The sequence below is a fragment of the Bombina bombina genome, chromosome 2 (assembly GCF_027579735.1).
Source record: "Bombina bombina isolate aBomBom1 chromosome 2, aBomBom1.pri, whole genome shotgun sequence".
NCBI lineage: Eukaryota > Metazoa > Chordata > Amphibia > Anura > Bombinatoridae > Bombina > Bombina bombina.
The window spans coordinates 87353687-87376543 of record NC_069500.1 but is presented as its reverse complement, the minus strand read 5'-3'; the positions used below and the strand labels follow the sequence as shown (position 1 = coordinate 87376543).

General features: G+C 35.2%; 1 protein-coding gene across 5 annotated transcripts in view; it reads right to left on the bottom strand.

Annotated features, from left to right (window-relative positions):
* The window catches only part of NEDD4L (NEDD4 like E3 ubiquitin protein ligase), an 826963-nt gene that overhangs the window by 350001 nt on the left and 454105 nt on the right, over window positions 1-22857 (bottom strand). For all 5 annotated transcript variants that reach the window (XM_053701158.1, XM_053701159.1, XM_053701160.1 and 2 more), the window contains 2 exons: window positions 4749-4787; window positions 2335-2388 (listed from right to left, as the gene is read on the bottom strand). In XM_053701158.1, the coding sequence (XP_053557133.1) occupies window positions 2335-2388; window positions 4749-4787 (93 nt within the window). The remainder of the gene's footprint in view (window positions 1-2334; window positions 2389-4748; window positions 4788-22857) is intronic.

The following is a 22857-nucleotide window of genomic DNA, read 5'->3' as shown; positions in this document are numbered from 1 at the left end:
TTAAAAATGACTTTAACACCTTAATTTTTCAATAAAAAAAATATTTAACATTACAGAATCTTAATGCACGTTTCTCAATGTCCAATACACTCTGGTAGCATAAAAATACAAACCACAAAATAGTTAAAATAATATTAGCTGCCTGTGCTGTGGTTACATAATAGACCCTAGCCAGTTCTTAGGTCTTCTGACACAAAATTTTAATGTTTTATTGGGCAGTCCGTCTAGCTTTGTACGATTAACATATGAAGCAGTGTAAGCATGGAGAAACCTGAAAAGTGCTGACTTTACAGCATTTGTTATTCATTTAGATGAGTGACTGCCCAGGCAAACATGAGGGATGTTGCATTGACAAGGTCAATCCTGACATCCTGCAGCCTGTCATATTACATCACACAGCTATTCTGTAGTACATAACAGAACACTAAGAACAGTTATAGTTAGAGTACATAATACAAACAAGTAAACTCAACACACACAAAGCTAATTGAAATTAAATTAGCTGGTCAGTTCTTACCACATTGTTCATGTTTTTTCGGGCAGTCAGTCTAGCTGTGGTATGAGTAACATATGAAGCTGAGTGCATGGAGAAACCTGAAAAGTGCTGACTGTCCAGCAGCATGATTTGTATTTCTAAGTACAGTAAAGGTAGTACAATGCACACCGCTTTATGTGTTAGTCATTTAGCTAAATTACTTTTTAAGAAAACATGGGGGATGTGTCATAGACTCTTATCCTCCCTCTCTGCCTCCGTTTTAAAGACAAACGGATCTTCTTTTTTTTTTTAATCGTGTACTCTCGCGACTTTTAAATCGCAGGGAATAATCGCGATTTTAAATCGCATATGCAATTAATCGTGCAGCCATACTCAGCATTATATCATGCAATGCATAGTCCGAAATCACCTGATTTAACAATATTTCTGGGCTGCACATAGCCAGGAGTAGTTGTAAATGTATACTGTCCTGAAAAAAGTGAAAAGTAAACGTCTGTAGATGTCCTTTAGGTCATAAACATAAAACAATACCATGTGCAGGAGCTCAGTGGAGCGAAGCAGCTGGTGCTGTGCACAGACCAACTAACCCCAAACCAACTAATTGATTATGAGATTCGATGACAACTATTTTCATAATCGATTAGTTGTTGCAGCCCTTATATATATATATATGTGTGTGTGTGTGTGTGTATATATATATATATGTGTGTGTGTGTGTATATATATTAGGAACATACAGTACTTTATGGATTAACCTTTTGATAACTACTAAAAAGGGATTGTTGTATAAACCTCTATTTTAAAACCGTAATATAAATAAAAGGATTCACACAGATTTCCAGGGAACAGCCTCAGTATATGATTTACTTTTAAATCCAAACAGTACCATTCCCCTGACCCCATTTATTGACCTCTACTGCATTCCTATAACATGGTAACAACAAAATATAACTCTTAGGACAAAAAAAACCTTGACTGCAACAGATTTCTTACTGTCATCTACACTATATTGTGTGTCAACTAATCTTGTCCTGGAGTCTTTAATATTACAAGGCACTAAATACATTCAATTTGCTAATTATACACAATTTCCTAAAATGGTCCCTTGCACATTTAGGACTTTCACAAGACACAATGTAATAGCAAATTACCCGATTTCATAATAAATAAGTAGATGACCACTGATCTATAAATCCCAAATTTACATTTTAGTATTGTGTACGTGCAACCCTTTTAGTGCAATATGCACTAGCAAATATAAAGGACACACACTTTTAACCTATTTAGCAACTTGCAAAAAAAAAAAAAAAAAAAAAGTTTAAATTAAATAATTTTGATACATAAGTTTGTTCATAACACATGGAATAATGCTTAGACTTAAAGGGATACTAAACCCATTTAAAAAAAATAAAATAATATATATTCAGATAGAGCATACAATTTTAAGCAACTTTTTAATTTACTCCTATTATCAAATTTTCTTCGTTCTCTTGCTATCTTTATTTAGAAAACAAGAATGTAAAGCTTAGTAGCAGGCCCATTTTAGGTTCAGCACCCTGGATAGTGCATGCTTATTGGTGGCTACATTTAGCCACCAATAAGCAAGGGTAACCCAGGTGCCGAACCAAAAATGGTAGCTTTACATTCCTGCTTTTTAAATAAGGATGGCAAGAGAATAAAAAAAAATTATAATAGGAGTAAATTATAAAGTTGCTTAAAATTGCCTGCTCTATCTGAATTGGGTTTAGTATCCCTTTAACATCATAACATTCGTAAATGAAAATTGCCAGATAAAACAAAATTCAACATCTTAAGAAAGAGCAAAGGGCAACACTTACCAATCGATTTTCATCAAAGACTTCAAAAAGCAACCGATGATTTGTTGGGTGAACCTGCATATAGCAAAAACATATTAGCAGGCTGTTATTATCAGTTAGTTTATTTGCACTTTAACACTAAAAAAACATGAAATATAGGTGCACATTGCATAAATATAGGAACTGTGGTGAAATAGTTCAATATAGTTCAGCAAAATGCAACGCGTGTACATAAATAATGAATATATATGCATAATTACTAAACATTTAGGCTTAATCTGTAGCTGCTTAGATGCCAGAGATACAGGCTTCTAAGCAGCATGCCCCCTGCTCCTATATTTAACATTGTTAAGTATAAATAAAGTTGTGCAGTGACATCATCACGTAATTGCAAGTGACGTCACCGCGCATCACGTGAAGCCACGGCGATGCCCGTCACTCTACAGGCACGATCACCGGGGTAGGAGCAGTAAGGAGCCCCCAGATCTCCCTCAAGGTGGGAGAGTGCGCATGACGGCTCTGAGCCGTCATTAGCACCAGAGTGAGAAACTCTGTGATGGCTCACAGCCGTCATTAGCACTGAAAGGGTTAAAGGGACACTGAACCCAATTTTTTTTTTCTTTCGTGATTCAGATAGAGCATGCAATTTTAAACAACTTTCTCATTTACTCCTATTATCAATTTTTCTTCGTTCTCTTGCTTTCTTTATTTGAAAAAGAAGGCATCTAAGCTGTTTTTTGGTTCAGAACCATGTAAAGCATCTGTTTATTGGTAGGTGAATTTACCCACCAATCAGCAAGAACAACACAGTGTTTTCACCAAAAATGGGCCGGCATCTAAACTTACATTCTTGCATTTCAAATAAAGATACCAAGAGAATGAAAAGAATTTGGTAATAGGAGTAAATTAGAAAGCTGCTTAAAATTGCATGCTCTATCTGAATCACAATAGAAAAAAATTGGGTTCAGTGTCCCTTTAAAGTGAGATAGTAAAGCTATATATAATATAATGCATTAATTAATAGCATTTTTTATTAATATTCATTAAGATCATAAGGACAGGTGTAATAGATGAAAACACAGTTTATATCAGGTGTCTCAGAATTCAACTTCTGGGCAACAGCATTACACACATAGCCCATAAACTGTAAAGTGCATCAATAACGTCCAATAAAAGTCTAATCCCTCCACTACACAGCCCTTAATAGGACTATGAAGCTGATAATGGTCCATACACTTAGCAAGGATAACTCTAGGAATAGAATGCACACCTCCCTAATACATAGATGCACGGCTCTATAGCCTACCTTACAAATAAACATAGAAATTTTCATTTTTAAGTTTGCATATAAATGTAAATCCCAAACAACTGCAATATAAAAGATATTGTGACTAAAACATTTCCAATTCATAGGCAATAAGTGGAACTTTTATACCTCAAATAAACACACTATATAAAATAATTATGTTATATGAGAATATGAGAGTATAAAAAACAATAAGCAAGGGTATACAAGCTTTCCAAGTCTGTGTGCCTGTGTATACCCAAAGTGCCACTCTTTAGTCACATATTGAATCCTTGTAAAGAAGTAAAACACACATTTTAAGTCACACATCTAAACATTATGCTTAATCACTTTCGAGAAGAACCAAATTGGTGAACCAATCAAGAGTGACATATATAAGTATCCACCAATCAGCCTCTCTGCCCTTCTCAGGAAAAGCAAAGGCACAATATTTTTTTTATTTTAAAACTATGTGCAGAAGTTAAAGGGACATGAAACCCAAATTTTTTCTTTCACGATTCAGATAGAGTACGCAAGTATGTGTAGGCATAGGGTTACCATATTGCCGCTTTAAAAAGGGACACATGAAAAATACATATATGTCAGGGTTCTTATACAAAACATTTCTTTAAACAAACCTGACATATGTATTTTTCATGTGGTCCTTTTTAAAGCGGCAATATGGTAACCCCATGTATGCATAAGAGTCTCATGCTTTATTAGAAGTGTTGGTACTTTGAGAGAAATAAATTGGATTAAAAAATGTTTGAATCATTAAAGCTTTATTTCATTTTGGTTTGAATGTCACTTTAAGTAAATTGCAAAAAAAATTATATTTTTTTTTTACTCATTACAGGTAACTACAATTTGGTGGTAGGGTAAGATATCCCCCTAGCCCATTCACATACCCTGTCACTAGAAAAGGAGTGACAAAGTATTATATATTCATTGCTTCTTATCCAGTGCTTTGGAGAAGGGAGATTAGATTTGTCTGCTAAACCACTTGGAGTTCTATAAAAAGATTTAATGGACAAAACACTGTGGAAAAATATGCTTGTCCTCTTCATTCTATAATCACCCTCCTGGCGTTGACTTTTAAGACGAAGCTGATGAAATGATGTATATAGTGGTTGGCGGGGGGAGTACTTACTCTGAAAAAAAATTCTTCATTCCATTTTGGGTTCAAAGTCTGCAAAATAAAGAAACATTTTTTGATTACATATAAGTAGGTATTTTTATGAACAAACACTAACTATAATCATAGACATTAGACAACAAGACATAATTTTGTGAATTAGGTATCTGAGTTACCTTGGTGTGGAAGTGTAACTGTCAAGACCTGAGACTTATTATGGTCTAAAAATAGTGATTTATTTATAGCAGCAGGATCATTTGAGTTCTGTACACTTTGGGGGATAGAGGCCTCTTGATCATATCACTGACAATGCTGAAGCCATCTATTACAGGAACATTATAACAATTTGTTAACACATCTTTGCCCAAAGGCAGAACTTTTTTTCACTTTCTGGGATGAGATTTTTTTTAGTGAAAATTTTTCTGCCGGTTATTTTTAAATCAAATTCAATTTTAAATTAGGCAGTTACACTAAAGCACCAACGTGTTAGTTAAATAGAGAATAAAGCAATATTTAAAGTTTTATAATATAGTGCAGTAGTTGAAAATTGCATTGCAAATTAGCTGCAGACATAGAGGCCAATTTAAAAAATGTCTTGCAAGCCTGATCCGACATTGCAGATCAGGTGCGCAAGACATCGCTGAATGCGGAGAGCAATAAGCTCTCCGTATTCAGCATTGCACCGGTGCAACGCCACCCCTGCAGATTCGCGGCCAATGGACCGCCAGCAGGGGATGTCAATCAACCCGATCGTACTCGATCGGGTTGAATTCCGGCGATTCCTGTCCCCATGCTCAGAGCAGACGGACAGGGTTATGGAGCAGCGGTCTTTGTGACCGCTGCTCCATAACTTGTGCTTCTGGCGAGTCTGAAGATTCGCCAGAAACATGGGCCGTCAAGCTCCATTCGGAGCTTGATAGATAGGCCCCATAGTCTAACCTAGTAGTAGTAATAAAAAAAGGTACATTGCTCATACAAACGTCTTACATTCAGGAAAAACAGCTTTGCAGACAGTTAAAGGCTAGGGGATGGGTTTGAAACAATCTCTTAGAGCCAGTCAATCAATGCACTACTGCTTTGCAGTGCTACTGCATATTTCACTGTTTGCTTAAAACAGCACTTTGCTCTGGATGAACTGTGATAAGGAAAACTTACACAGACAGTGCAGCCAGAGAACAGCTCTGTTTGAAGAGAACAGCATAATGTGGAGCAGCGCTGAAAAGTTATATCGCTAACAATTCCTGCATGTATCCTGTTCTTTCTGCAGGCATGCTGCATTTTCTGCGATGACATCTCAGATCACTGCATGTTCTGCCTTGGGGCATCTTTGCTTTCTGCATCTCGCCTGATTCAAATCTACTCCTACATTATTTGTAACACTACTCATTATGAATCAGAGACACACGCACATACTGTAAATATGTATATATATATATATATATATAAAGATTTTTTGTTGTGAGTGTGTGCACTCTCACCATCTGTCATCAACCGCCAGGGTGCTATAAGGTATTGCAATAGTTTCAGAAAAGTTAAGCACTCACTGGACTTCAGTCGTCTGTATAATAAACAATTTTATTGGTGACGTTTCGGGACAAAAGCAGTCCCTTCCTCTGACCTATATATACATATACAAACACACAAACACACCTATATATATATATATATATATATATATATACATACATACACACACGCACAAACACATACAGTATCCCACAAAAGTGAGTACACCCCTCACATTTTTGGAAATATTATATCTTTTTATGTGACAACACTGAAGAAAGGACAATTTGCTACAATGTAAAGTAGTGAGTGTACAGCCTAAATAACAGTGTAAATTTGTTGTCCCCTCAAAATAACTCAACACACAGCCTTTAATGTCTAAACCGTTGGCAACAAAAATAAGTACACCCCTAAGTGGAAATGTCCAAATTGGGCCAAATTAGCCATTTTCCCTCCCCGGTGTCATGTGATTTGTTAGTGTTACAAAGTCTCAGGTGTGAATGGGGAGCAGGTGTGTTAAATTTGGTGTTATCGCTCTCACATTCTCTTATACTGGTCACTGGAAGTTCAACATGGCACGTCATAGCAAAGAACTCTCTGAGGAACTGGAAAAAAAGAATTGTTGCTCTACATAAAGATGGCCTAGGCAATAAGAAGATTGCCAAGACCCTAAAACTGAGCTGCAGCACGGTGGGCAAGACCATACAGCGGTTTCACATCACAGGTTCCACTCAGAACAGGCCTCGTCTTGGTCGACCAAAGAAGTTGAGTGCACATGCTCAGCGTCATATACAGAGGTTGTCTTTGGGAAATAGACGTACAAGTGCTGCCAGCATTGCTGCAGAGGTTGAAGAGGTGGGGGGTCAGTCTGTCTTTGCTTAGACCATACGCAGCACACTGCATCAAATTGGTCTGCAAGAAGGAAGCCTCTTCTAAAGATAATGCACAAGGAAGCCGGCAAACAGTTTGTTGAAGACAAGCAGACTAAGGACATGGATTACTGGAACCATGTCCGATGGTCCTATGAGATCAAGATAAACTTATTTGGTTCAGATGGTGTCAAGTGTGTGTGGTGGCAACCAGGTGAGTAGTACAAAGACAAGTGTGTCTTGCCTACATTCAAGCATGGTGGTGGTGGGAGTGTCATGGTCTGGGCCTGCATGACTGCTGTTGGCACTGGGGAGCTACAGTTCATTGAGGGAACCATGAATGCCAACATGTACTGTGACATACTGAAGCAGAGCATGATCCCCTCCCTTCAGGGCAGTATTCCAACATAATAACGACCCTAAACACACCTCCAAGATGACCACTGCCTTGCTAAAGAAGCTGAGGGTAAAGGTGATGGAATGGCCAAGCATGTCTCCAGACCTAAACCCTATTGAGCATCTGTGGGGCATCATCAAAAGGAATGTGGGGGAGCACAAGGTCTCTATCATCCACCAGCTCTGTGATATCATCATGGAGGAGTAGAAGAGGACTCCAGTGGCAACCTGTGAAGCTCTGGTGAACTCCATGCCCAAGAGGGTTAAGGCAGTGCTGGAAAATAATGGTGGCTACACAAAATATTGACACTTAGGGGTGTACTCACTTTTGTTGACAACGGCTGTACACTCACTACTTTACATTGTAGCAAAGTGTCATTTCTTCAGTGTTGTCACATGAAAAGATAAAATAAAATATTTACAAAAATGTGAGGGGTGTACTCACTTTTGTGGGATACTGTATATACACACTGTTTATTAGAGAACCACACCCTGCAGTTACAAAACAATACACAATGCAGAAAGCAATGTATGATTCCCTTATAAACTGCTTCACTACTGGGCGACTCACAAAATGAGGCCTTTGAGGGAACATATGTGTGTGTGTGTAGGAAAAACACAATATAATACCCCAAAGAAATTGCATTTCTCTCCATGCCAGGGTTTTTTTTATATTCTGGTCCTATGTGTTAAACTGCTGCATAATTATAAAGTAATGTATAATTTGTAATTACTGATTGTAACTGCTCCTGTGAGAGACAGAAGAGTTGGAACCGTTCTCTTTATGTGGAATTACAAGGGATATAGCTGCCACCTGTATAGTATTTCAAAGCTATACAACTGTTCTCCATATAGACCACCCAGACTATACGGACATTTGGTCTAGTGCTGAAATTAAAAATTCAAGTGTTGCAAAGTTTGTATCATGTTAAATTCTTATGTGTATCTAAAAAGTGATATAACGTAAGTCTGTACATCCTTTTCTACTGAAAGTACACACTTGCATTGTTTTTTTCCATTGTAAATACCTTTAAAAAAAGATGCTTTACAAGCAAAAACATATACTGTACTTTATATCATCAACCTTCAAGCAAGTAATGTTTTATCTATATAGAAACCATTATATATATTGTATGGCACCATCAATTTGTTGACTATTAGGGATAGACCAATATATGGGAGCGGACGATTTTTAAGGCTGATATTTGGAATTTCGGAAATATCGGTATCGGCCAGAAACTTACCAATATTACCGATATGGAGCAAATCCAAAGAAATTTAGCTCTGTGTACTTAAGGGAAACTATGTAGTTTAAAGTGACACAAATCATCTATAGAACATATAAGCTGGACATAGCATCTAATAATAAATATCACTGATAAAAGAGTCCAAGCCCAGGTGTTTCTGGGAGCTCAGTTACCAACTACCATACAACCAATGGCAGGCCTGTAGATGGACTTGCATAAACAAACATATATGATTTGTGAAATGGAAAATGTGATCTTTAAGTGGCACTTAAATGGACATGAAACCCAAATTTTTTCTTTCATAATTCAGATAGAGAATACAATTTTAAACAACTTTCTAATTTACTTCTATTATTTAATTTGCTTTCTTATCTTGTTATCCTTTGCTGAAAGGTATACCCAGGCAAGTTCAGGAGCAGCAGATAACCTAGGTTCTAGCTGTAGATTGGTGGCTGCATATATATATATATATATATATATATATATATAGATAGATTTTGATTGGCTCACCCATGTGTTCAGTTAGAAACCATTATTGCATTGTTGCTCCTTCAACAAATGATAACAAGAGAATGAAACAAATTAGATAATAGGAGTAAATTAGAAAGTTGTTTAAAATTGTATTTTCTACCTGAATCATGAAATATGTTTTGGGGGTTTCATGTTCCTTTAAAGCTACATAGTTTCCCTGAAGTACACAGAGCTAAATTACTTTTGATTTGCTCATAGGGATCAGCAATACAAAAAATCACTCTGCTTGCTAATTGCTGTCACAAATAGAACATTATTTGTTGCATTCTGATAAATTTTACACATTTGTAAAACATTTCACTAAAGCAGCTATATTTGACGATTTTTTTTTAATTTAAATATGTTATTTTCCCCTTTCATGGGCATAGAAAAAAACATTTTAAAAAAATGATAGTTCAGGCACATCAATTAAATGTCCACAACATCAAACCTTGAGTAGAAAGCTATGCAGTATAGGAGACTAGTATCAATATTCTCTAGCCGTGGATAACAATGCTCTGACCATTAGGTGGTGTTGTTACACATGTATAAAACTGCCCATAAGTGACATAATAAAGAAACTTATAGTCCACTCCTCAGTACCAGGGAAGGTATTTGCAATCCAGTAAAAATTGAAGCAAATAAATGTAGCACTGATATTCCAGCATGTCCTTTATTTCTCTGTCAAGTGGCAGTATATATATATATATATATATATATATATATATATATAATATTTTTACTTTACTTTTAACCCTTATCTGTAAAGTGTACCAAGTGAGCATCTTTTTAGTGAAGTGGCAGCAATAGATGAAAAAAAAACAGAAGCTGTTTAACAGGAGAACATGCTGAAATGATATGCTTTCTGCACTATAATGTTTTTCTACTTAACTGGGAGTACTGAAGAAATTGTGTAGTATCTAGCTTTGCCGTAGTGACTTAAGTTTAATTTTATATCAGTGTGCAGTGTCAAAGGAATTTATGCCATTTTTCTATGTTTTAGGAAGCAATTTAATAAGTTAATTTTCAAGCACTTTATTCTTCCCAGTTGTTTACTTTTAATGTTTAAAATTTTAATAAGCATGTTCAGTTTATACCAGATTTGTGTAGAAATTGTGTTAAGTTTTCACAACTTTAAATGTACAGAATATCGGCCCCTGTTATCAGTTATCTCCCTATTGACTATGTGTTTTTGTACAAACCATTATATATATTGTATTGCAGCATCTATTTGTTGACTATGTGTCTGTTTTTGTACACATTGCCACATTGTGTAACTTGACAGTGTATCTATCTAGGTCACATTTTGTACCAATAAGGGGGCTTGATTGCCTGTCTTTGTATATGATGGCTGGATTATGTCCATCATTATACTTATCTTTCTTATTTGTCATATTTTAAAATATTAAAGGTACAAATTATTTATATATATATATATATATATATATATATATATATATATATATATATATATATACACACACACACACACACACACACACACATGTGTCTGCAATATATTTTATTGTGAATTTTATTGTGAGCTTTTTTGTTCCTGTTAGAAATGTGCAGAACACTATTATATTCCACACAGCCATTGGCTGCACACTCTAGTGACCTATTTATAACTGTCCCTAATTGGCCACAGCAGAGAAGATAACCTAAGTTACAACATGGCAGCTCCCATTGTTTTATAGACACTAAAACTTTACACTTATTTTGTCAAACAGCTAATGAAACTTTAAAAACTACATCTACATGTTATTTTCAGACTAATCTTTTATATGAATGTATCATTCTATCTAGCATTTATTCAGTGTTTAATGTCCCTTTAAATAATTTAAAGGTTACCTGCTACCACCTCATGTGTTATATGCAAGCAATAGTGCAATAATAAAATACATTAACTATGCAGCCATTTTCACGCCATATTTCTTCAGAAGTTTCTTTCTCCACTATGTATAGATGGCTTTAAATTGATACTACTCCTTGGGTCTTGGAGCAGCGCTTGCTAACTAGGTTATACGTTTTTTTTCTTGTTTTGTGTATTTGTATTTCCTTTACTTTCTTATTTGTTTTGGCTTCTTGACTTGTATCCTATATTAGCCTACTGATGTTGGTCAAATTTAAAAAAACATTTACACATTTGAGTTTTATTTTCTTTTTTCATTTTCTTCTTTAACAGAGGACTTCTTCTTTAACGTTGTTGCACAAGTTTCAATATTTCTTTTCTCAGAATTTTTGAATGTATATGGACTCAATATGAATACGGACTGTACACTCTTTGGAGGAGCCTTAAAGGGGCAGTATACACCAATTTTCATTTAACTGTATGTAATAGACACTACTATAAAGAAAAATATGCACAGATACTGATATAAAAATCCAGTATAAAACTGTTTAAAAACTTACTTAGAAGCTCCTAGTTTAATACTGTTAAAAAGGTTAGCTGAAACACATACTGAAAGTGGTTCTAAAGCAGAAACTCCCCCCCTCCCCCTTCCTCTGCATATGAAAAGACTCTTTACACAAACAGAAGCAAGCTGGAGTAGGTATTCATCAGTATTCTCCTAAAACTTTAAGGCTTGGTTAGGAGTCTGAAAGTCTGAAAATCAGCGCAATGTTATTTAAAAATAAGCAAAATTATACAGATACTCGTCGACTTACGACCGCGTTACGTTCTGACCTTCCGGTCGTAAGACGATTTGGACTTAAGTCGGTCAAAATATATGGCATGTAAATAATATGGTCTATTGTGTGGTGTGTTGGGCTGACATTTCATGATTAATAATAACAATAACACCAGAGTTGTTTTAAATTCCTTTACTAATACAGTATCATCACAGTATGAATAATAAAATAACATTTACTGTACTGTACCTGTACTGTGCAAATAATAACATAACACTTACTGTGCAAATACTATTACTGACATTTACTGTACTGTACCTATACTGTACTGTGCAAATAATAACATAACACTTACTGTGCAAATACTATTACTGACATTTACTGTACTGTACCTATACTGTACTGTGCAAATAATAACATAACATTTACTGTGCAAATACTATTACTGACATTTACTGTACTGTACCTATACTGTACTGTGCAAATAATAACATAACACTTGCTGTGCAAATACTATTACTGACATTTACTGTACTGCACCTATACTGTACTGTGCAAATAATAACATAACACTTACTGTGCAAATACTATTACTGACATTTACTGTACTGTACCTATACTGTACTGTGCAAATAATAACATAACATTTACTGTGCAAATACTATTACTGACATTTACTGTACTGTACCTATACTGTACTGTGCAAATAATAACATAACATTTACTGTGCAAATACTATTACGGACATTTACTGTACTGTACCTATACTGTACTGTGCAAATAATAACATAACATTTACTGTGCAAATACTATTACTGACATTTACTGTACTGTACCTATACTGTACTGTGCAAATAATAACATAACATTTACTGTGCAAATACTATTACTGACATTTACTGTACTGTACCTATACTGTACTGTGCAAATAATAACATAACATTTACTGTGCAAATACTATTACTGACATTTACTGTACTGTACCTATACTGTACTGTAATAAAATAATAACATAACATTTACTGTGCAAATACTATTACTGACATTTACTGTACTGTACCAATAATAACATAACATTTACTGTGCAAATACTATTACTGACATTTACTGTACTGTACCTATACTGTACTGTGCAAATAATAACATAACACTTACTGTGCAAATACTATTACTGACATTTACTGTACTGTACCTATACTGTACTGTAATAAAATAATAACATAACATTTACTGTGCAAATACTATTACTGACATTTACTGTACTGTACCAATAATAACATAACATTTACTGTGCAAATACTATTACTGACATTTACTGTACTGTACCTATACTGTACTGTGCAAATAATAACATAACATTTACTGTGCAAATACTATTACTGACATTTACTGTACTGTACCTATACTGTACTGTGCAAATAATAACATAACATTTACTGTGCAAATACTATTACTGACATTTACTGTACTGTACCTATACTGTACTGTGCAAATAATAACATAACATTTACTGTGCAAATACTATTACTGACATTTACTGTACTGTACAAATAATAACATAACATTTACTGTGCAAATACTATTACTGACATTTACTGTACTGTACCTATACTGTACTGTGCAAATAATAACATAACATTTACTGTGCAAATACTATTACTGACATTTACTGTACTGTACCTATACTGTACTGTGCAAATAATAACATAACATTTACTGTGCAAATACTATTACTGACATTTACTGTACTGTACCTATACTGTACTGTGCAAATAATAACATAACATTTACTGTGCAAATACTATTACTGACATTTACTGTACTGTACCTATACTGTACTGTGCAAATAATAACATAACATTTACTGTGCAAATACTATTACTGACATTTACTGTACTGTACCTATACTGTACTGTAATATAAAATAACATTTTTTTTGTACTCTACCTGTAGTACTATGCAAATAATAACATAACATTTACTGTACTCTACCTGTAGTACTATGCAAATAATAACATAACATTTACTGTACTCTACCTGTAGTACTGTGCAAATAATAACATAACATTTACTGTACCTGTACAGTAGTTTGCAGGAACTTTAACACTTATTTTACTTTAAACTTTAAAGAATAAAAAGTAACTGAACTTAAATGTTTTCTTTTCCTGTACTTTTACAGTTATTTGTCATCAGAGTTATCATCTTGGTGAGTTGAGGCTGGAGGGGTTTCGGGTTTCAGATGCAGTGCTGAGTTTTGTTTGACGCGTTTGTTTCTTTTTCTCCTCATAGATTTCACGACAGCCACGCACAGCTTCCTGAATTTGACGGTCAACCTTGTTAAATCTTTCGACATTCTGGTCCATGTTTTCAAAACAGGACAGCTTTATTTAGCAATGTAAAGCCTTCAGCCAACCCCTTTGCAGTGAATTTCTTCTCTGGCTCTTCTTCCTCTCTTCCATTTTCCTCTGCAACTCTCTCTGCTTCCAGTTCTATTAGATCTGCATTTGAAAGTTCTTTTGACTCATAATCTAACAGCTCTTCTACATCTTCCACTTCACATTCCAATTCAAGATTGTTTGCAAGTCTCACAATGTTTTCTCGAATTTCATCGAGCTCTTCCTCTGTTTCAAATCTCTCAAATCTGGTCACATATCGTTTTAGGCACTTCTTCCAAATTCCATTCATGCACTTTTCTGTTACATCCTCCCACGCTGCTGCAATATTTTTTATTCAATGAAGAATGTTATAACTTTTCCAAAAATCACGCAATGTTATGTCATCATCAGCATCTGTAGCAGCTATGGCTTGGGAGAATGTAGATCTGAGGTAGTATGCTTTAAACGTGGCAATTGCCCCTTGGTCCATCGGTTGAATGAGTGGTGTTGTGTTGGGTGGCATATAAACCACTTTTACATCAGGATTAAGGTCACCCAGGTGTGGTGGATGTCCAAGTGCGTTGTCTAAAATCAGTAAAATTTTGAACTGGATTACTTTCCCTAAGCAATATTCACGAACTTGGGGAATGAAACAGTTAACAAACCAGTCTGTGAACAATGCCCGAGTCATCCACGATTTAGCATTTGACCAGTAATACACAGGCAGCGTGTGCTTATTAATGTTTTTAAATGCACGTGGGTTTTCTGAGCGATAGATAAGAAATGGCTTAAGCTTAAAACCAACAACGTTTCCTCCAAGTAACAAGCTTACCCGATCCTTGAATGCTTTAAATCCTGGCATGGTTTTTGATTCTTGGTGAATGTATGTGCGCTCAGGCATCCGTTTCCAGAACAGACCCGTTTCATCAACGTTGAATATTTGTTCAGGTAAATACCCTCCCTCTTGGATTAATTCATCCAAAGTGTCAATGAACTTTGCAGCGGCTTCTGAATCTGCACTTGCTGCTTCTCCTGAAACCTGCACATTATGCAGACTGAATCTTCTTCTAAAACGTTTAAACCATACAGTGCTTGCCTGGAAATTCTCTTTGTAATCCTCACCAGCTTTCTCCTTTAAAGTCTCAAACAAACTTTTAGCCTTCATCTGAATTGTTAGAAGGCTTATGGGTGTACGTTTTTGTATTTGATCTTCTATCCACAACATTAATAATTTCTCCATTTCGTGAATGGGTCCTTGTCTTTAATGATTGTGGAAACTGTGGAATGTGACAGTTTCATATCACGGGCAATCGCATTCACTTTTTTACCTTCGTCATACTGCTTTATCACTTTCATTTTTAACTCCAAATCAAGTGCTTTCCTCTTCTTTGTAGCCTCTTTGCCACTACACAGTACCGGCCTTTTGGACTGCGACATGGTGAGACCCATACAAAGGCTGCTGCTTACAGTCACTTCTCATCACACACAAGCACCGCCTTTGCGCACACAAGCACTGCCTTGCCTTTATGCACATACGCAAATAAGCATCACCCTCAGTGCGACCGATGGTCGTAAGTATGGCCTTTGCGACTGATGGTCGTAAGTACCGCCTTTGCGCACACAAGCACTGCCTTGCCCCTTTACGCACATACGCAAACAAGCATCACCCTTAGTGCGACCTATGGACGTAAGTACCGCCTTTGCGCACACAAGCACTGCCTTGCCCCTTTACGCAACTTATGCAAATAAGCATCACCCTCAGTGCGACCGATGGACGTAAATACCGCCTTTGCGACCGATGGTCGTAAGTACCGCCTTTGCGCACAGTGCGACCGATGATCGTAAGTACGGATGGTCGTAAGTTGACGAGTATCTGTACTTTAGAAAAAAAAAAAAAAAGCTGTGTAGGTTATATAAATGAATCATCAACAAAACATTTATGGAAATAAAAATCTAGTGTATAATGTCCCTTTAATGGAAGACTGATATTTGCATTGTTATTTATAACCCTATGTTATTCCAAGGAATGTGTTGCTTTTTTTGTTGCTCCCTTTTTGTATTGTCTTTAATACCTAATAAAACTTTGACAATAAAATAAATAAATACACTGTGTGTTTAACCCCTGGAAAGGGATTAAAAACATAGGTAAACTCAACTCCTGAGCAATAATACATTACTAGGACCTAAAGGAACACACCTGGTGAGCCAATAACACGAGAGGTCACCAATCGTCACTTAGCTCCCAGTAGTGCATTGCTGCGCCTGAATCTACCTAGGTATGCTTTTCAACAAAGGATACAAAAAGAACAACATAATTGTATTTCTATAAATTAATCAAAATCTCTATAAGTTAATCAAAATGTTACTTAATTTTGCATAATCTGTCTGAACCTTGAGACTGTGAGAAGAATTAGCCTCCAATTCTACAGTTATATAAATAGATTTAAGGATAAATAATGAATACATTTTCATGGTCCTCATCTCTGTACATTTTCACATTTGTATTTCAATGAGAAGCAAAATATGTAATTTTAGTATTAATCACACAATGTGTCAAAAATAAAAAAGCTTTGGTCATTAGGGAACTCTAGCAAGTAAGGATTTAAGACTACCCTCATCCGAGCATGCACCTCAATAACAGAGTGACTGATCAACCAACCTGTGCTCTACTAGGCTAAAAAACATTTGATTATGCATAGCAAAAATACTTTGCAATGTTCATTCATTATTTACTCTGCCTGTTTTTTCCCAGTATTATAACTCTGAACATTTTTTTTTCACTTGCTAATGAGACATTTAAAGAGGTAAATTCCTGGACTGCAAAACAATGCAAATGTTTCTGACAAAAACAAATTCTTTCATAATAGACCTGCATTCGGATTCGGACAAAAAAAAAAAAAAATCATCACTAAACTTTGCTATATTCTTTGCATTTCTTTCAAAAGTAAAAAAAACAACGAAGACCCCTTTATAGAATAAAAGACGGAACATATGATGGCTCAGCAAAAAAAAAAGTTCCTTTGCCCATTAATCTAAATGCAAGAAAAGCTTTTTAGCAGTCTGGAATGTTTCAAGTTTAAATGTAGACTATTTAATACATATACAGCAATTTTATTGTCAGTTGTGCAATTCCAGTTAGCTTCACTTTTTGTTTTTGGCCAATCCCGAACTGATAAAATAAACAAAACAAAACAAAACCACTTTTTGAGCTGCTGCTGACTTTTAGCAGTAGTTTTAGCAACTGCTTTAAAGGTATAGGAAACATTTTTATTCTTTCATGATTTAGATAGATCATGCAATTTTAAGTAACTTTCTAATGTATTCCTATTATCATTTTTTCTTTGTTCTCTTTTATCTTTATTTGAAAAAGCAGGAATGTTAGCTTAGGAGCCGGCCCATTTTTGGTTCAGCACCATGAGTAGCGCTTGCTGATTGATGGTTACATTTAGCCACCAATCAGCAAGCCCTACCCAGGTGCTGAACAAAAAAATGAACCAGCTCCTAAGCTAACAATCCTGCTTTTCAAATAAAGATACCAAGAGAACGAAGACAACTGATAATAGGAGTAAATTAGAAAGTTGCTTAAAATTGCATGCTCTATCTGAAAGAAAAAAAAAATGGGTTTCATATCCCTTTAAGCTGCTTACCCAGAGGAGGTAAAGGTTTAACGGACTTTCATAAACAAACAATGCTGTCAAAAGTCAGCTTAACCAAACGACCAGAGCGATTAATTTGGGGGGAAAACAAACCATCTTTTTCCCATGAAGAATTATTCATCAGGAAAACATTTTTAGCCTATGCACGTTTATTTCAGAATATGTATTCTGTATGCAGATATTACGCTAATGTGTTGCTTAAAGGGAAAGGTTGGTCAAAATTAAACATTCTACGATTCAGATCGAGCATGCAGTTTTAAACCACTTTCTAATTTACTTCTATTTTCTGATTTGTTTTTTCCTTTTAAAAAGTGGTTTAAAATTGTTTGCGCTAACTGTATCATGAAAAAAATGGTTCCATGTTCCTTTAAAGGGACAGTCTACTTGAAAAAATGTATTGTTTAAAAAGATAATCCCTTTATTCCATTCCCCAGCTTTGCATAACCAACATTATTATATTAACATACTTTTTACCTTTGTGATTACCTTGTATCTAAGTCTCTGAAGACTTTCCCCTTATCTCAGTGCTTATTACAAACTTGCATTTCAGCCAATTAGTACAGACTTGTGAATAACTCCACAGGAGAGAGCAAAACTTTATCTATATGGCACACATGAACTAGCACTGTCACATTGTGGAAATCTAATAAAATGCACTGAGATAAGAGGTGACCTCCAAGGGCTTAGAAATCAGCATATGAGCCTACCTAGGTTTAGATTGCAACAAAGAATATCAAGAGCAAAGCAAATTTGATGATAAAAGTAAACTGGAAAGTTGTTTAAAATGGCATGCCCTGTCGGAATCAAAATGTTTAATTTTGACAAATAAAAGCAGATAATAATAATAATTAAAAAAAATTTAATCTGTTGGGTGCCATGACAGTTGGACCACAATTCCATTTTATTTATTTTTTTCTTTAAATGGAAGGGTGCATCCCTTATAGATTTTAAGAGGGGCTCCAATTCCTTTAATGAAATATTGCACACAAATATGATAACACATTCTTCTTACATAAATATTAAAAGAGAAAAAACAGAAAAAGCAGGCTTTTTTTATTTTTATTTTGTATCAACCATTGACGCTCAGCAGGTTAAGAGGTCACATGCCCAAGCGGGAGCTCTGTGTGTACAGACAGAACAGAGACCTTGTTTGGCATTTAGTGCCATTCTACTTAACGTGCTCAATACATTTCTGTTCTATAAATACTTGCAATAGCTGCATTATCATGATGGAAAGAACCAACTTAGTGAAACACACAATACAGGCTACTGTTTGTTTTATAGTTGTCTAACATACATCAATGCCTGATGAGATCATTAAGGGGACATAAAACGGAATATATTTTTTCACAATTCAGATAGAGCAGGGGTTTTCAAACCTCTCCTCCGGCCTCCATATAACCGGACACATTTTCAGGATATCTGAACTGGAGCACAAGTGAAATAATCAGCTGATTAGTAAATGTTTATTAACCTGCTCTCACCCAAGGCAATCCTGAAAATCTGTCCTATTAGGGAGGCCAGAGGAAAGCTTAAAAACCTTAATTTACATCTATTCTCACATTTTGTTTGTTCTCTCTGTATCTTTTGATGAAGTGGGTGTAAACGCAGGGGCGTGCACGTGTATGGAGCCCTACCTAGATAGCTCATCAACAAAGAACAGGAGTAAATAAAAATAAAAATAAATAAAGTGGAATGTTCTGTCTGAATCACAAAAGAAAAGTTTTGGGTTTCCTGTCCCTTTGAAGAGTCATTTTTTAATAAAAAAAATGGTGACAGGAAGGTAATGAGAAATACCAACCCTGCAATATAAATGTGTGGGTTATCCAATACACAGTAAGTAGATGTCTAATGGCTTTATAGGATACTCAACATCTCAGGGTGGATACAGTAAGTGTCTGCACAAGAGAGGAAGTTTCAGTACTTTGATCTTAAAATAGCAATGCAGCTCTTATAGTAGCAAGTATGTGCTGGTAGAAAAGATAATGTTAAAAGAGAAAAAGGATATAGGGAAAAAACAGAGAGGCTTTCCATGCAAAAGAAACCAGCCAGTCGTGTGAACCATATCAGTGACATAAATCTCACTAAACCATTCCTGAATTAAAGCTGATTTATACAGATATATGTGATCTTTATTTATTTCAGTTTAGCAGTAACACAAACAAACACATTCACAGGGCATTTAAACGGGCAGCATTAAATCTGAAAAGAGAAGTAGAATGAAAAACTTTTTAAAATATTGAATGGTTTATGAAATACATAAAAAAAGAAGAAGAAAAAAAAAGAAACGGGTATCCAGTATCTGTAAGAACGGGTATAAATCATGTGTCAGATCGGAGGGCAAGCTCTAATTTATAGATACAATTAACCGTACAAGCTAGCTGATTAACCCCTTCACTGCCAGGAATATTAGAAGCGTGGTGCGCAGCTGCAATTAGCGGCCTTCTAATTACCAATGCCCCGCATGTCTAATATTTCTGAACAAAGGGGATCCCAGAGAAGGTTTTACAACCTTTCGACTTATGACTGCACACCTAGAAAAACCAGAGCAAGGGATGACTTAAAGGGACACTGAACCCACATTTTTTTTCTTTTGTGATTCAGATAGAGCATGAAATTTTAAGCAACTTTCTAATTTACTCCTATTATCAATTTTTTTTTCATTCTCTTGGTATCTTTATTTGAAATGCAAGAATGTAAGTTTAGATGCCGGCCCATTTTTGGTGAAAAAAGTGCTTTCCAGAGTTCTCAACCAAAAAATAAAGCTTAGATGCATTGCATTTTTTTTCTTGATAATAGGAGTAAATTAGAAAGTTGCTTAAAATTGCATGCTCTATCTGAATCACGAAATAAAAAAAATTGGGTTTAGTGTCCCTTTAAGAAATGTCACATTAGAAAGTTTGGAGAAAAGCGCACAAAATAGCAGCAGAAAGCACAAGAAAATTAAATGTATGACGGCAAATGCTGCAGTAGAGGACTATGATATTATTGGTATAACTGTAACTTGGTGGGATGATTCACATGACTGGGCAGTTAACTTAGAGGGTTATACCTTATTTAGGAGAGACAGGAGTAACAGGGGTGGAGTGTGAAAAAAATTTCAGTGAGAAACCCAAAGTTTGAGAAAAAAGTTAACAAATATGAAATATACTAAAATGGGCCTTGATCAATACCTTGGATTGTCTACTAAAAATAGTAGGTAAATAAAAAAAACAAAAAAAAAAACAAGGTCTGTTTCGGTTTGAATGGAGTGATAGCAAAAAAAAAAAGGTAAATATTTTCATCTAAAATTCCTAGTAATGAAGGGGTTAATCGGGTCTCTAAAACATTGTCTGAAGTTTTTGAACCATGAGTAAAATATGTTAATAAAATAAATAAAAGCTCTTTTTAATATAAGCAGCTATAAGGGTTTTTTTTTCCATTGGAGATTTACTGAGGATTGGCAAGCTTTCTTCTGTGTTTGCTATTTGCAATAATAGTGCTGTTACCTCTCAGTACCTTTTATTATACATCCTATGCTGATTTTGCAATCCCTGCTAACATGTTGCAGGGTCATTTTTACCAAGACATTTTTTCTCATCAATATAAAAAAAGCAGCATTTTTTCCAGCTTGCAGGAGTCGCACAGCCCAGCTGTATGACTGCCGTAGCTTATTGGGTCGGTGACAGTTTCCTCTTGGGACCAGCAGTTCTCTGCATCTCCCAACAATAAATTTAACGAAGTTTGTGGATTAAACACATAGAACTGCAAGGTCGCTAGTGTTAAAATCACATGCGCTAACAAATTATGTAATTGGTCCACTATAATGTCTCTTTAACAAGGAGATGATCAGTCAATGAGCATTGGTAAGTAATATACAACTGGCACAGCTGTATTGGTAGCAATTAAGATTTATAACACTTTACTTCACTTTTGTCATGTAATATTATTTATGTCATATTTAGATGCTGTTGTTTCATAGGGATGGCAGAAAGGTTTGGAATACAGTGTCACTTTAAAGGACCATTAAAGGGACAGTCTACAATAGAATTGTTATTGTTTTAAAAGATAGATAATCCCTTTATTACCCATTCCCCAGTTTTGCATAACCAACAGTTATATTAATATACTTTTTACCTCTGATTACCTTGTATCTAAGCATCTTCTGAGAGCCCCCTGATCACATGACTTATCATTTATTATCTATTGACTTGCATTTAGTACTGTGTAGTGCTAACTCTTAAATAACTCCTTGTGCGTAAGCTCAATGTTATCTATACGATCCACATGAACTAGCAGTCTCCTGTTGTGAAAAGCAAATAGAAAAGCATGTGATAAGAGGCTTTCTTTAGTGGCTTAGAAACAGGCAGAAATTTAGAGGTTTAAATGTTATAAAGTACTAGGCGATAACGATAAGTCTGCCCAGAGGGCAGTCTATGTTTAAAAAAAATACAACCCCCAAGCTACAGTTACAAAAAATAAAAAAGTAAAAATACAGAAAAAAATAAACAAAGCTATCCAAAATAATAAAATTAAACCTAAACTAATATATAAAAATAAAAACAACCCCTAATCTAATACTAAACTACCAAAAGTCCTTAAAAGGGCCTTTTGTAGGGCATTGTAGAAGTTAAAAAGCTCTTTTACCACTAAAAAATACTACGTCCCCCTAACAATAAATACCCCCCCACCCACCAAACCCCCCAAAATAAAAAAACCTAACACTAAAAAAAACTAAACTACCCATTGTCCCTAAAGGGGCATTTGTATGGACATTGCCCTTAAAAGGGCATTCAGCTCTTTTACTGCCCTTAAAAGGGCAATCAGCTCTTTTTCAAGCCCTAAAAAAACCCTAATCTTAAAAAAAAACAAAAAAAATTAAATTTAAAAAAGCCCCAAATAGGTACTCACTGTTTCTGAAGTCCGGCGGAAAAGGTCTTCTTCCAGATGGATCC